This window comes from Cyprinodon variegatus, unplaced genomic scaffold (genome assembly GCF_000732505.1).
Source record: "Cyprinodon variegatus isolate N-32 unplaced genomic scaffold, C_variegatus-1.0 Scaffold596, whole genome shotgun sequence".
NCBI classification, from domain to species: domain Eukaryota; kingdom Metazoa; phylum Chordata; class Actinopteri; order Cyprinodontiformes; family Cyprinodontidae; genus Cyprinodon; species Cyprinodon variegatus.
Window position 1 is genome coordinate 368,077 of NW_015151049.1, and position 16,958 is coordinate 385,034.

General features: G+C 43.1%; 1 protein-coding gene across 2 annotated transcripts; it reads left to right on the forward strand.

Moving 5' to 3' along the window:
* The first annotated feature begins 2,419 nt into the window (after positions 1-2,419).
* On the forward strand, positions 2,420-10,960 carry fam46d (family with sequence similarity 46 member D). Of its 2 annotated transcripts, none has more exons than XM_015392557.1 (3): positions 2,420-2,670; positions 4,471-4,786; positions 5,171-10,960. In XM_015392557.1, the coding sequence occupies exons 2-3, from the start codon at positions 4,481-4,483 to the stop codon at positions 8,396-8,398; spliced, it is 3,534 nt and encodes a 1,177-aa protein (XP_015248043.1). In that variant the 5' UTR covers positions 2,420-2,670; positions 4,471-4,480; the 3' UTR covers positions 8,399-10,960. The 2 variants fall into 2 exon arrangements, with proteins under 2 accessions (XP_015248043.1, XP_015248042.1); XM_015392556.1 differs by lacking the exon at positions 2,420-2,670 and adding an exon at positions 3,273-3,380.
* The last annotated feature ends 5,998 nt before the right edge of the window (positions 10,961-16,958 follow it).

Sequence of the window (16,958 nt, forward strand, 5' to 3'; positions counted from 1 at the left end):
TATAGAGAAATTCTTTCAACCACAAATAAGTTTTGGAACAACATTGTAAAAATAAAAATAAAAAGCTTTAATTGTAAACTTTATGAATAAAAAAGTTTATACAGGGATGTATCAGGGCAGGAATTACCCCTGGCTGTGGTTTTAGTCACATTCACTACAGGCGTATATTCTTTATTTCAGTCTCACACCAGGAAATTTACTTCATAAATATAAAAGACACCATCTTACAGGAAGTCAATCTTAAAAACTAGAGCAGATATTCAGCGATGATGTTCAGCAAATCATGTCACTTAGTTAGCATTTTATAATTTAAAAAGTGTTTCCCAATACTACATTTGATCATTGTTAAAGAATTTAACCATATTTAGCTTCTACTGACTTGGTTTAGAAATTATTAGATTTTTGTAGGTAGATACTTAAAGGAAGTGACCAGAGATTCTCCAACCTGCCATAGAAAATAAGCAAACTTTAAAGCTGATGGTGCAAAATTAGAAAATTAATTGACTGAAACAAAATATTTAGCAATAGAGATGCTGGCACATCTATTTAAGCCTCTATTTTACACAAATATATTCCCATTCCTCAGCTCTTGTGTTTTGTAATTATAACAAACAGTTTTGAATTAATTAAATAATTTTGTCAGAATTTATTCTGGTTCTAAACAATGTTTGGGCAAGATGGCTGCCGTGACATTTGAGAGATTTGGATCCCTAATCTAATCTAAATCTCTCTGGTGAGAGCATATATTTGCCAAAGTGCAATGCACGTTCCATTTATGGCAGGAGTGGAGGCTTTAAATCACGCACACAGAACATGCGTTTCCTCTGGAAGCACAAGGTTCACACAGTCACTAGCAGAGTCCCTCAGGGCTCAGCCCTTGGCCCCATCCTCTTCATCTTCTACACCCTTCCCCTTCCCAAGCCACCAGCCACCACGGGTTCTCATTTCATTTTTATGTTGATGACACACGTTAAAGCTGGCTGACACTCCACAGCAGCTTCACTACAGCATCATCATCAACAATCACCATCGGTCTGAGGGATATAAAGCTGTGGATGAAACACAGTTGTCTTCAGTTGAACTGCTTCAAAAATGGGAGCAATTCTTGACATCTGATCAATCATCCTCAAATCAGAGATGCTGATCAAAAATGAGCACCTGTGGAAAAAAAAGAGAGGGCAGAGCAGCTGAAGGAGGAAAGCTAATAAAGTAGAGAAGAGTAGACACATTCAGGAACATCAGGGGAAATATCTGAAAATGTTCTAAAAGAGGTGAGCTAATAATAAAAGACAAATTACATCAAAGTAGATCGCCCAGTGGGGCAGTGGGTAGCACTGCTGCCTTGCAGCAAGAAGGTTCTGGGTCGATCCCTGGCCCGGGCATGGAGTGTGCATGATCTCCCTGTGCATGCGTGGGTTTTTTCCGGGTACTCTGGCTTCCTCCAACAGTCCTAAAACATGACTGTTAGGTTAGTTGGCTTCTCTAAATTCTCTTTAGGTGTGAATGTCTATCTCCAGCTGGACACCAGCTCCACTGTCACCCCAGCACGGTGTATCAATGTACATAGTACACAACAACAAAATAAAAATGAAAATGCAACATTGAAAAAACAACCTAAAGAATATATGAACACAGAGAAAAGAATGTGGCAAAAATAACAGCAAAATATTGAAGAAAGCTGTAAGATAAAAATGGAACAATGAAAACCTGAACTTATCACCTCAGCATCGTGACAGGTTAGTGGTGTTCAGTTCACGGCAGCAACATAACAGAATAATCTCAAAAATTGGCTGTTGAATTATTTGAAGCTGAGAATTATGTCACATCAGTGTTTTTCATTTTTTAAACAACAGCAAATAATCACACTTTTTGTGTTGTTTTGCATTTAAATGCTGATATTTCAATATTTAACATTATTACTCGTTTCATGATGTATTAATTGTTATAAAACTAGACACGTCAGATTATATGTGTGAGCTTCTCTGTTAAGTTTCCCAGATTATGATTTAATCCTCCGTGGAATTTAGTAATATTAGTTTTATATATAACGGGACTTTTTAGAATAAATCAAACACATCATCAGGATTATCTTACCAACAGTCAACAATCCTGATCACTATGAAGGCATCACGACTCTCACGCTCAATTTAAGAAGCAGAGAAACTATTTCCTGAAATCACTGTAATTATTGAATAAAGAGCAGAATCAGTAACTCAGATAAATAAAACCATTCCAAGCAAAAGGTTACTGCTCTTTGTTGTTGCGCACACACCTCTACCACACACACTCCGCAGTCATAACTGAGTGACGGCAGGTCGCTATGGAAACTGCGTTACGCTCCGGTCGGCCGAGGGAGAGAAAACAAGAGCGCGAGGAGTCGTTTCACTCCTCATTTCAGCACCACGCGACTCCTGGACAGCGCCCGGATGAACTGGCACGCAGATCCGAGCTTCGTGTGCCTGAAGAGGGACAGATCCGGTCCAGCACCGCGTCCCTAAGAGGGACAGATCCGGTCCAGCACCGCGTCCCTAAGAGGGACAGATCCGGTCCAGCCGCAGCGGAGGGACACGCCATTAGAAAACAGACACGCTGCAACTTCTCGGTGGACTGCTGAGGTTTCTTCCACGCGGAGCCAGGAGCGAGTCGCTCCCACAGAAAACACAGCAACAGGTAACCCCCCCCACACACACACACACACACAGCGCTGGGAAGTTTAAATTAGTTTTTATCTGCCAACCTTTGCTGATTACGCTTAATCGTTTCCAGGTGTAAACAGGTGAAAGGAGAGATGATTAGAGGCTAAAAAGACTTACGCGCTGTTTCCCGTTTATATTTAATTATGTGTCCAATGACCCAAACCTGAACACCATGCAGACAGTTAGGAAACAAAAAACTGAAAAACAGTTTTCTTTAATTTTTCAAATGAACATTTAACCCAGGTGTTTGTGTTGTTCACGTTTTCAAAAGTTAAAAGATATAAAAAGACATAAAATGAATAAATCGATTTGTTGATTTATGGGCTTCTCTTTTGAAAAGTGAGCAGTTTGTAGTCCAACAGTATTAGTATCTGTTCCACATGCAGCAGCAGCAGCCTGTTGTGTTTCAGTGGCAGCAGATTATATGCGCGCTGAGCTGATACGCCTGGATGAGTCACAGCCTGGAAGTTTGCTGAAGAGTGCGAATATGGGAAGGGTTTGGGAGGGAGGAGAGATACTGGGGCAAGCTATAGTCCAGCCAGGCTAGTGCTGTGGTTTTATTGTGTATGTGGTCAGTGTCAGCACTGGGAGCCCTGTTTATTCTTCCTCCATCTAATCTGAATGCGCTTGTCTGGGATCAGATAACTTCTTGCTGGTTTTTATACTCAGTTCTGAAATGAACAGGTAGGGAAACCCTTTGATGTTTTATTCTAAAGTGATGATCCGATGTTTGCTGATGCATTAAACACGGGTTAGATTTGATCTAAAATTCATAGTAATGATCTGTGGTTGTTGCAGACTGTAGCTTTCTGTCAGTCAAAGTGATCCCAGAAAGCCTCCCATTACTGCTCATTAGTATCCTGGTCGTTAGCCTGCCTGTATTGACAAATCATAGCAATCAGCAGCACTCAGCTGTAGCACAGAGTGACAGCTATTGATCAAAGCACACAAAAGATCATAATGGGCTGGTATGAACCACGGTTACTCATTCAGATATGAGCTCTCACTCCACAGAAACACTTTGACAGGCACAGACAATTGTACGTTTAATCACATTACACATACCGCCTGGACAGACTCAGTTAGACTCAACCAAAGCTGGATCTAGTTTGTAGAGATTAAATGAGGAATTAGCAGCTATGGGATGTGCAGAAATAAAGCAAATCAGCTAAACCTAAAGCAACCAGCTGTGAGAAAAATTGTTCTCTAACTTTTAGAGGTGCTTCTGTGGATGTGAGTCGCGGTTTTTAATGTATACATATCATGTGCTGCACACACAAAAACAGATGTGTGTCTTTAATTAGTGACGTCGGTGTGATTAATGCGGCCTGTTGGCGATGACTCATTCCATTAACCCTTGCTCCCCTGATGGGAAACACATCCACCGAAACAACAAACTACTTTGTTAAAACAACTCTTTCATATTTAATACATTTTAATTAGAGAAAAGAAAAAATGCTGAATGAAGATAGCATAAGTTTTTTTTTAATAAACATTGTAACGTGTTTCTGGCTTCGAAAACCTCCCTTCAGTTTGTTGTTGTTGGGCAGTGGAGGGATATTTATTGGAGGCATGTTTCTATGGTTGGCTCCATGTGTTAGTTTAGCAGCACAGCAGTAACATTAGCATTGCAGAAAGCTGTCAGCCAAGCTGTGACTTGCAGACTGGCAGGGAACGTGCATGATAGCGTGTGTGTGTGACAGAATGGGTTAGACTTAAACATGCAGCAGAGTGGAATAATGTCTGAGTTCCAACCTCCCTCTCTTCCCCACAGGGCAAACAGTATGTCTGAAAAGAAATCCAGCCAGCGCTTTCACAGCCTGAACACTGAGCAGGTGGAGGTTCTGCATCAGGTGCTTTCAGAAGTGGTCCCCATCCACGGCCGTGGGAACTTTCCCACACTGGAGCTGCGTCCTCGTGATATTATCATAGCAGTGCGGGCCAGGCTGCAAAAGCAGGGAATCACGGTCAGGGATGTTCGTCTAAATGGCTCTACAGCCAGCCACGTCCTGGTTCGGGACAATGGGACGAGCTACAAAGACCTGGACATCATCTTCGGAGTGGAATTGCCAAGCCAGGAGGAGTTCCAGGTGTGTTTGCATTTAGCAGAGGCTCTTATCCAAAGCCACTTATAAACACAATGCTACTGTTATCATCAATATGACAACAATGAGAGATCATGAAAACAATAAAGGATTTGCTTCTTCTTAGAATCCTTTCATAGTTTAATCATAAAAAATCTCCACAGTTTGTGGGATTTTAATCAATTTCCTGACCACAGGATACTGATGTCCCAGGTTGCAATCATTTCTATGTTCATTAAATCAAAAATAAAGAGGCACTTGTTATTTTACAAAATAGCAACTTTAGGTTTTAGCTAAATCTGGTGACTGTCAGCAGTTGCATCTGTCACTGAAGAACAGTAGAGATTATTTCTATTCTATTCTATTTTTGTTGTCTTCTTGTTCCCCCAGGTGATCAAAGAGTCGGTCCTGGGCTGCTTGTTGGACTGCCTGCCCGCCGGGGTCAACAGAGAACGAATCAGCAGCGCCACAATGAAGGAGGCATATGTTCAGAAAATGGTCAAAGTTTTCAACGAACACGACCGCTGGAGTCTAATCTCACTATCCAACAACAGTGGCAAAAACCTTGAGCTCAAATTCGTGAGTGCTCTAAGGCGGCAGTTTGAGTTCAGTGTGGACTCCTTCCAGATCATTCTGGATCGCCTCCTAGAGTCCTACATGCAGCAGGACTCCATGCAAAACTCCAATGCTGAAAACCTAAAGGAGCATTCTGCAGAATCTGAGAATAATTTGCCTGAGCCCAATCAGACCCCGGCTCCAGATGCAGAGAAGCACGCTGTCCACTTATACAATCAAGCAGGGGGGCAGACATTTAGGACACCGGAGAAGGATGAAAATGATTTTCAGGCAGAATTAAGGCAACAAGCTGAACTTTTGGAAGAAACTCAAAGCAACAAAGGGAAAACATCTGGAGAGCTGGATTTGTCTAAACACAGAGAAAACCTTAACAATGAAAACCAACCGTCTCTGAAGAGTGAAGATACAGAATCGGAGACATTGGCTCAAACAGAAGCTAAATGCAACTCTGTGCTCCTTGATGAGGTTCCGCAATCACTAGTGGTAGATGAGTTGGAGGAAGTGAAGTTTGGTGACAGCCACCAACCAGCAGGTTCAGATTTCAGAGAGCTCTTTGTTCAGAAGGAACCTGCTAAGTGCATGAAGCTGCCTGACGAAGGGCAGATGGACCCTTCTGATACGCTGAATGCTTCTAAAATAACTTCAACAGAGTGTCTAAACCTTGCAGAGGAGCCTGAAAGCACAGAGCCATCTGATAAAACAGACTCATCTAAGCATTTGATAGAGGATCAGAGAAGCAATGAGGCAGATAATACTCAACACGTGTCTGCCTCAGACGCATGCACATCTTCATGTGCGAAGATCGAGCTGTGCTTTGAAGGAACAGAGAACGGGGATCAGATTGAAGCAGAGACGGACAGTAATAGAAAAATGGATGAAAGTGCTCAAGATTTTTCAGCATCAGAGGAGAAAGATTTAGAAGACACACTGAGTATCGATTGTTCTGGCTCCACTCTTCCACTTGGCAGCACCCAGCCCACTGCCACACAGGATACAGCAGACATTCCCAGCACACAATCCACAGGTAACTCAGAGAAAACATCTAGCCCTTCAGATACTCAGGATCTTTTACCTCCACCATCTGGCCTTGCCTCTGACAGAAAGACCTCCTCTCCTCCCACTGCTAAGGTCTCAGAGAGACTGTCTCACATGGTGGTGCTCAAACACTCATCCCCCAAACCCCCTCGGCGGATGTGTAGAAAGGTTATATCTAATGCATACCCGATCCGAATGTCTGAAAGTGAGCTTGCTGCTGCAGCTTGTATAGATTTCAACCATTTCCCTGCCAGTGAATCCAATAAAGGGTTTGATGTGAAGCTGGAGATTTCTGCAACCATTCCATCAACAAGCACTTCTCTCCAAACAAACTCTGGACCTGAGCTTGATCTTTCAAGTTGCCCATCTTCAAACCCTGACCTTACTTCAGCTCTGGATCCAGAGCCTGACATAATCTTAACATTACCTCCAGATCCCACGTCTTTTTTACCTCAGCAGGTTTCTTCCTCTAAGATGGACAAACATGACTTCAGTGAAGTGAGCCTGAAAGAGACGTCCAACACTCCTGCAGTGTCAGGTGGCAAAAGTCAGTCCTGCCTGAAAGAAAAGCTTTTTGAACCCAAACAATCCAAACCTCTTGGTGCAGTGGATTTAGTGGGCTCCGTGACCTCTGACCCTGACAAAACAGGCTCCGTGACCTCTGACCCTGACAAAACAGCTGAAGAGTCTCCAGCTGAGAGTGGAGAACCAACCAGGGAGATGAGCTCGAATCTGCCGAACATCACTTCACAAGAAACTATTCTAAATGTACCTCTGTCTTCCCCCCCCATACTCAGCTTGTCTCCTCCTCACTTCACACCCTCCCCCCCAAGCCCAAGTCCACCCCCATGTTTTACTCCCCCATCTCCAATGTTAAGCACCATGAGTCCTATGAGCTTCAGCTCTCCACCTCAAAGTTTCAGCCCAACCTCTTCTTGCCTCAGTTCGCCTCCGTACCTCACTCCCCCTATGCTCAGCCTCAGCCCTCCCCCACTGTGTCCAAGCCCCCCGTCCCCCTGCCTCAGCCCTCCGCTGCTCTGCTTCACCCCACCGGCGGAGTCTGGGGACCTTTTACCTCAGAGATCTTCAGATACAAAGTGTTTGCTATTAAACACAAACAAGAATGAGGACGATGAACCTTCTAGTCCTCAGTCAGGAGTTTCTCCTTCACGGTTGGAGGAGAAAGAGGAACATTGTTATATATCCTCTTTGCCTCAAGTTGTTGAGCCAGTCTCTTTTCCAATCACAATTCCAAGTTCCACCTCACCAGTTGATCCTCACCCTCAGCCCGAGGATTCAGCGGTACAAACCCCTCCACAAGCCTCTGAGGCAGCCATCACTGTGCCTGAAAATAAAGACACTCCTAAGGTGGCCCCAGACAGTGCCCCTCCAGCATCAAGCTGTGTGCCTGCAGTCGAGGTCTTGGCAGAGAGCATGTATGGGGACTTTGAGGCAGCAATGGACCACCTGCGCTACCGGCTGATTGCCACCAGAAACCCTGAAGAGATCAGAGGTGGTGGCTTGTTGAAGTACAGCAACCTGCTGGTCAGAGACTACCGACCGGCCAGCGAGACTCAGATAAAAACCCTGGAGCGCTACATGTGCTCGCGCTTTTTCATCGATTTCCCTGATGTGCAGGAGCAGCAGAGGAAAATCCTGTCCTACTTGAAGAACCACTTCATCGGCGAAGAGAGGAGTAAGTACCAGTACCTGATGACCCTTCGTCGGGTCATAGATGACAGCACGGTTTGCCTGATGGGGCACGAACGGCGCCAGACTCTCAACATGATCACAGTTCTGGCTCTGAAGGTTCTGGGTGAACAGAACATCATACCAAACACAGACCATGTGACCTGTTTCTACCAGCCAGCACCGTACCTTGCTGAGCACACATCCCCTTACCTGGCAGAACCAAGCTACTGCAGCTACTACATACCACAAGGAGGGTCAGCTCTGCTCTACCAACCTTACCCTTTACACCTCCACCCACAGACTGGACTAGTCTGAGACACAGAGTGAGAGAGTGGTTACCAAGAGCTGGAGAATAGATGAGCAGTTTGGTCTATAATAGACCAGTGTGGGTGGAACTGAGAGGGTTTTACAGGAAACTTCTCCAGAACTCTTGAAGGTTCTAACATGATTACATGGAATTATATCTGGGCTTTGAGGGAAAATAATAATTCTTCCGATTTTGTTCAAATTCCAGAAAATGCTGTATGCACTGCATGAGTCATAGGTCTCTGGTCTCCCTGGGAAACCAACTGTGCTGTTGACATGCACGCACACACACACACACACACACAGACACACCCCTACTCTTTCTGCTATATACAGTGAGGACCATATGTTGACTCCCGTTGACTTCCTATGATTTTCAGTCATTTTTAACCCTTTATATGCACTAACTTTAAATCTATCCTTAACCCATTATCAATTGTCACCTGAGCCGTAAACCTAACCATTATCAATGCATGCCTCACCCTAACCATATCCCTAGCCCTATACCTAGTGTTGGGAATTGATACGATTTTCAGGATTCCGATTCCCTTATCGATTCCTTATCAATTCACTTATCGATTCTGTGAAACAACTAACTTGGTAAGTCCACGGTGACATTCATCTACCTTAGCCTGGGAAATTTCTGCCTGTCTCTGCAAAAACAGAAGGCAGTGAATGGGAGCTGCAGCCTCTGATCCAGCCAGGCTACCCGTCTAGTCACAGTCATCTAAATCTAATGGAGAAGGCATCTGTTTAATGAAAAAGCATTACTGTACAATTCCTGGAAATTAATCTCCCCCTGATTTAAATAACCGAGCATCACCTTTTGCTCGCTCCCTGTACTGCGGAGCAACTTGGTAGCATGTTTAATAACCCAAAGAGAGGTAGGAAAAGTTTTATTTTCCAGAAATGACATCTGATTTACTAGGAATCACATTAAGCACAGCCAGTGATATAAAACTAGTTACGTCCCACCAGAGTTGCCTTCTTTGCTGGTCATAACTTTAGCTTCTGTCCGGAAGGATCAAAAACACGGCATTCATTAAAATGTATGCCATGTTGTGTGCGCAGGTGTTTCTGCATTTTGGATATATTTCCTCCAGTCGATGTTATTGCCACTTTACATCCAAACTTTCGATCGGTTTACCAAATGGGACGCCATTTTTTTTGTTTTGCTTTTCTGCACTTACACCTGGTCACGTCATACTTGTTTAATGAATGCTGTGTGCATAAACTGATGAAGATTCTCAGTCATCCAGGTCATAGTCATTCCCTAAAAGTTCAAAAAATCCACTGGGCTTGGTTTCCAAAGTGTGCATAAGACGTAACTTGCGTAGAAAAGGCTAGGCTCTGATGCTGCCTGGAACTGTTAAAGAATCGTTAAGCAAGCTGCCAAACGGTGCCATGGAATTGGAACACACAGAACACAGTTTTCAATTCCTACCCATACCTATACCTCACCCTAATCATATCCCTAACCCTAACTCTGTACCTCACCCTAAGCATAACCAATTGACACATTAGCCCTAAACCTAACCATTAGCAAAATAGCTTGTGAGGACCAGCAACATGTCCTTACTTTTCAACAACTGGTCCTCACTCTGAGGGCTAGACAGGTACACACACACACACACACACACTTCCAGGTTGTTAAGTTGTTGTTCCTGTTCTTACCGTGTTGTTCTTGTTCAGAACGTGGACCTTGCCTGTGGTTGATATCGTGCATGGATACATTAGGACTGTTTCTCACTGCCAAATACTGTGTGACTACTATGCTTCTCAGACAGTTTGATCTAACTTTGTCTGTCCTTTACAGAAGGGATGTCTCATTAAAAAATAGATCTAGTGAGGGATGAACCTACAAGTGTGTTTTCACCAGAGCAAAGCCAGGATGAAGCACTGGAAAGATTGTTGAGCAATGCATGAGTAGCTTAATAGATCACAATCAAATACTTTTCATTTATTAGAAATTGATCTATTTTTGCAAGACTTTCCAAGATTAAAAATACTGGTTAGTTCCCCCAAAAAGAATTGCCAACAATAATGCCTTTGGTGTAGACTGTACAGCATATCGGTTACAGTATTTCTCGTGCAAATGCAACGTATTGTTTTCAGGTAATCTGTGTTATAATGTAGTGATCGTTTCCTTTACCCTTGTGGAGTTTCCTTTTCTGTAATATGTGAGTTATCGTACCATCTTGTGTTGATTTTAATATTGTTAATGTTTACTCAATGGAGGTTGCCAGGTTCTAACCATCTTTGGATCATCTCAAAGCAAGGCAGTGGAGGAAGAAGCTACGCTCACGCGGGGTGAGTGCTGTTCCATTGCAGCATATGTGACACTGACTGAGTTTAGAAACCTGCACGGCAGCAGCTATGACCAAAGATGGTTTGGTTTGGAAATCAAGTGCCTAAATGTGAGACATGGCTGCATGTCTTTATCTTACTGCACTGTGGGAGTTAAAGGGGTCGTTCCAGGACTGGGCTGGCTCTATGTTCAGTTGTTTCACCCCTGTTACTGCTGCCCTTTTTGATGTCTTCTTTAATGTATTCCTTTGTTGTATTTTATTTGTGTACATTTTGATAAAATAAAGAAAAAAAACAGTAAACCTTAAAGTGTGAGAGACTTTTTCCGTAAAGACAAGAAAGGTGTTGTTTTGTCTTTTTGCATGACTTGCACTCAAACCCATCTTGCAGCTCCATTCCCTGAAATGACACGCTGCAAAACTTACGCATATTCCCCATGATTACGCTCTGCAATGATCCACTTAGGCATGACCGTCAAATCACTCTGGTGCCCAGGAGAGCAGCCCAAAGCTGTGAAACTCTGTGTTTGAGGCCTCTTATCACAAATTACCTGTCCTTCAGATGTGTTGGGAGCCAGATGACGCACAGGCTACGCAACACAGCAGGCTGAACAATTTGTAAATGTGGGGGGAATGTGGATTGTGAGGTATTATGCAGAAGGGAGACAGAGGAGGCTGATGCTTCAGATGCAGCTCTACATGCAGAGGCAGCATCAGGTGGCTTCAGACTGCTCCTATCATCCAGAAGAGTCTGAGTATAATCAGGTAATAATGCTACCCTCTGTTTCTGCTATCAGACTTATATGTTCCTGCTGTTTGACACCAATCAGAAAGCTTCTCCAGGATTGGGGGTATTGCATAGTCTCCCTTTTACATAATCATATATAATCTGAAAATTTCAGGCTTGATAAATCAGTAAAAATCCAACATTTCATCCTAAATTTGTTGAACAATAAGGAAAGCAGGGCTGCCCAGTGGAACAGTGGGTTTGATTCCGGCTCTTTCTGCATGTTCTCCCTGAGCATGCATGGATTCTCTCCAGGTACTCCAGCTTCCTACCACAGTCCAAAAACATGACTGTTAGGTCAATTGGCTTCGTTAAAGGTGTGAGTGTGAATGGTTGTTTGTCCTGTTTGTCTCTGATGGACCGGAGACCTGTCCAGGGTGGACCCCGCCTCTCACCCGTAGACAGCTGAAGATAGGCATCAGCACCCCTCGCCACCCCAGCAGGGATAAAGCATGACGGATGGATGTATAAGGGATGCTAATGTTTAAAAGATTTAACTAAATCATTGATACCCTTCTTCCAATTATGTGTTATGTAGGTGAGATAAATTTAATAAAGTTAAAGTTATGTTGATTTGACTAGAAAATGAATATCTTCTGTTGAAAGACCCAGGTCTACCAACTTTAAAGAAATTAGTTTCATTTTGTCCTCTAGATGTTTGATTTAAATATCCTTGAATGTCAGGATTTCATGTGAGATGCCAATGGAAGCCCACAGCACCACACATAAATCACCGTACTAAACAGTACTTAACATGCGCTACTTTCCCACAAATTAATCTTTTAACAGTTTAACTAACTCTCTGTGGGCCTTTCTCCAACCATTTCTAGATGTTTGAGCCTTCCGTTAAATTGCTCTCCATATAGATGAAATCAGGTAGGCTGGTTTCCTCACTTATAAAAAAACAAAACAGCTACCTGCTTCACTTCAGCAGAACTCATCTGTTTGTTTGAAGAATAGCTAAGAACAAATGGAGCTCGGAAGCAAATTTGGATTACAATAGAATTCAAATTAATGAAAAGAAATAGCAAATTAATAATCAAATACTTTGATTAAATTGACTCTAATAGGTTTCTTAGAGACGCCAACAATCACTGCTTACTAAATAAAGGCTAGTTGAATGAAAGGTTGGATATTTCTACATTTATCAATCTTTTATTGTGCATATAAAACTATAAGACTAATAGATTTCAAGGCCTTTAATGAAGCTTCACCAATGTTCCAAACGATTTAGTGTTTTAGTCTATTTTCTGCTTGCACTAATTTCTGCAGAGAAAGAGAGTCTGTGATCCAGCAGCGTCTGCATCGTTGTCTCAGAGACCTCTGAGGCACTCCTGTCCACTAGAGGTTTCCATAGAGACGCAGACAGGCAGCACTGTGGGCGCAGAGAGCGTGACAGAAGACAGGGAAGACCCACACATTGAATAAGGAGGAGTAAGGTAAAAACAAGCAGCTGGGGGGGGGGGCATGAAGATGGATGAGTGGATGAGAAATGTAGAGGGAGGTGGGAAGAGCACAGCAGGGGCGGGGTGACAGATAAAGCCCGGGGGAGAGCGTGGGAGGCTGTCAGGTCTTCAGTCACAGGGGAGTCACTAAGAGGTGGCTGCAGTGACGGCAGCCGTGATGTCAAAGCAGGAAAACACACAGTTCCATTTCTCTAATGGCCTCGCCACCCATCCACCCATCCACGCATCCACCCATCCACGCATCCACCCATCCACCCGTCCACCCATCCACGCATCCACCCATCCACGCTCAGCAAACATTTTCAAACTCAGACGGACACAAATGTCCCTGTAGCTCCCTTCCTCGCTCCCACAGCCCCGTACAGAGCAGAGGTGCCTGCCACACTTCCAGAGGTGGCCTCTGTATGCGGCTCCCCTTCAGTGTCACATCACGTCCTAATTGGCCAAGAGATTAAACATGTTACTGTGTTTGAAGTGTGAGCGTAGATAATTATATCTGCAGGCAAATTCATCTTCTCTGCTCCCATGATTCTATTCCTGAAAATGAATTTCTTGGTAACCTTCAGGTGCTCAGCAGCTCTATGTCTGAATAGTAAGACTGTTTTATTTTTCATAAATTGCTTCCTGTCTTGTAAGAGTGAATACTTTTTAAGATCAATCTAGCTGATTTTCTCTTCACTGCAGGGTATTAAATGAGGCGCATGGTTTCCACCATTCATAAGTTTGCTTTTATTCACTAGAAGACTTGCCCCCCCCTCCCCACATCCTCCACCCTACTCCTCACACATACCCACAGTGTTCTTCCCACCCACCTGCTTCTTTGCCTGCTATGACTCAGTCCTCTTCCAGCTGAGGATACATGAGGATAAAACCCTTGATGAAAAACAGCCAAGAATATCTTTTTTTTTTCTACTCCCAGAAATGGAAAGATTGGCAAGGCAGCGGCTGCTGATGCTCAGTTTCCCTTCATTAGACAAACATGTCACCCCAATGCATTGAAATGGGGGGGGGGGCTCCTGCTTTTCAAGGCAATTCAAGCTTAAAAAGCAAACATTTGGAAGGCCATGATGGATGTTTCAAAAATAGCCTGGAATTCTCTAGATAGCATCCTGTGTTGTCACCAATCTCTGACATGGATGCAGGATTTCTTAAAGGCAAACTTGCCAAGTACATCCACGCCTTTTATGGGGCCTGAGGAATCTGATATATCACTCAAACTTCACAAAGCAGCGCACACCTTTTTTCTAACATGCTCCGACTCTGCCTCCATCTTTTTAAAACACTTTGCAGCGATCAGCTCCTCCTGGCCTCGCCTCCGTGCTGCCGGATCTATTTTGGGGCTTCTGGGTCACTGAGACCTGAATTTGTTAATTATGCAAACTAAATGCCGCATAATAGATCACAATGTTGGCCATGTGACAGAGAGTCCTACTTATGTAACAGCTGATCAATCAGGAGGACAGGAGCAACAGAATAGAAGCTTCCGGTTAAGGTGCCATGGCCAAAGATGCAGCTGCAAGTAAAACGCAAAAAGTAGATTAAGCACCGAACATTTTCACCATTTGGCTGCAGAATAGCATGAAACTAGCATCAGGAGGAACAGAAAAGAATCTGTTCCTTTCACACTGAGCTCAGTATTTCAGGATGAGATATAGGTAATAAATCTGGTTCTCACAAAGCAAATTAACCTAAAAATGAGCCTCAGTTTTAAATTCAGCTGCTTGCTATAATTAGTGATTATTGGCAACATGTTTGCTAATTTCTCTATGAAAATATATGAAGCCCAGTCAGATGGGATGGAGCAGAAAGTTTTTTGATTGGACTGATTTCTGGATGTTGATCATTTGAAAATGAGAATATGATTGTAGAAAAGTCCAGTCAGCATGTTTCAGCCTCTGGCTTTCTTTAAAGTCACCACTGGCTGCTTCTCAGACCATGGCTGTCTCTTCTTTAAGGTGGACTGATGGCGTGTTCAGCTCTTCAAGTCTCCTTCCAGGTTTAGTTGATGGACTGAACAGGACTCTGTGCGATCAGCCTGACCTGGAATCTTTTTATAACCTTAAACTTCTGGGACATTTTTTCCCGACTTTTCCCACATCAACGTAATGAACATTTCTTTTCACCGTGTTTCTTGGTCTTTATGATGCTGTTTTCTTAGTTTCTCTACAGTAAACATTAAAGGCCTTCAAAGAACGTCTTTGTTTTCTTTTGCAGTTTGTAGTGAAGGGATTTTTCAGGTAGATGATCAGATCACAGTTTGTCTTTATCTTAACATGTGTGCACTATCACTTTATCATACTTACATCTATCTAAATGTTAGTGACCTCAGTCAACGGCTGATTTCAAATAGACGAACTAGTACCCCCCCTGTTCCGCTTTCTGCTATATATAGTCAGACTAAAGGGGGGAGGATGGTTATAGTGTGTGAATGATGGGAGGCAGACATAATGAAGCAGGTCAGGGAGGAAACTCAGGTGTCTGACGCTGTTTATGGCTTTGATTCAATCCTTTCCTGTTGTGTGAATTACCATGAGAGTGAGAGAGAAGAGGTGCATCTGTGTTTGGCAATGTGTGTGTGTGATGGTGTGTGTGTGTGTGTGTGTGATGGTGTGTGTGTGTGCGCGGTGATTGACGTCACAGACGCCGAATCATTTCCATCTTGTCTCCTGCACACAGAGAATAGATCCCCATCTGCAGCCCTTCTCCTCTGCTCACTTCCAATCCTTTCATTTTTTGTCTCCTAACTCCCCCCCCCCCCCCCCCCCCCAAACACACACACACACACACACACACACACACACACACACACACACACACACACACACACACCCAGGCCAGTCTAGCAGATAAACAAATCAGAGGAACACAAACAGTTGAAGACAGCCAGACTATTATTAGAATCAGTCCATAAAACATCTGCTCATTTTGAGGCTGACAGCTTTCTCACTCCAAATGTCACCTGGTCTGCATACCTGTCGGTGAACCCTTCCACAACGCTTTGTCCGCGCGCTTTTACGCATGAGCGAGAAAAACGCGTGACGTGCTTTCCACAACAATTGCTCATCCACGTTCACACAGCAGCATCTCTGCTGACGACAGAGCACCATTTAAATCACTTCCTCCTAAAAGGTCATCTCCATCCCCCCCGTAAGCATCAGAGAATAAATAAGGGGTGAACATGCGTGGAATGTCAGCGTGGGCGTGGGGTGGGGGGGTGTCTTTAAGCAGAGGTTCTTTAAAAAGTCAGAGGAGAGGGAGAGCACTGAGAGAGGCTGCTGTGGCTCTGTGCCCTGGGGGGAACGAACCAGGGGCGCCAATGTGGCGCATCTATGGAAACAGTTCAATAATCTATTACAGCTCATAGCTCCAGAAAATTGGAAAGTATAGAAATGGTTTTGTTTTATAGTTTTTATTTGTTTGTAAAAATATAAATGTTGATATTAGTTTCTCAAGAAAATATAAAGAGATAAAAGCGTCTGGAGCAGTTTGGCTCTGCAGTGTTTATTATTTGTCTTTACTGTGACTTTGTGATTAAAAATCCATTACTTCATTCAATAAAATAGCTTTAGCTGATTTATAAACGTGAAGAAAATCAGGTAGGTGTGTTTATAATTAACTAAAGTATCTCTAATTGCTAAAGTTTAAGAACATAAAGAATATTAAAAATGTGTGGAATGTTCAGAGTAATAAAATAGAATAGAATAGAATAGAATAGAATAGAATAGAATAGAATAGAATAGAATAGAAAATCCCTTTATTGTCCCACAATAGGGAAATTCTGGTGTTTTCATCAGCAAAAAGATTCTAGAAAAAATGGTAATACAAATGTAGACCTTAGAAAAATGTATCAGAATAACATAATATTGAAGAGTTAAAAGAAAAGTAAAGTGTTTTAAAACAACATAAAACTGGAGTATTAGAATAATAGTAATAGAATAAATAACCAATATGCAGCTATGGACATTTTTCCAGTAATTTGAAAATAGCAGCAACATCAGAGATGTGCAGAA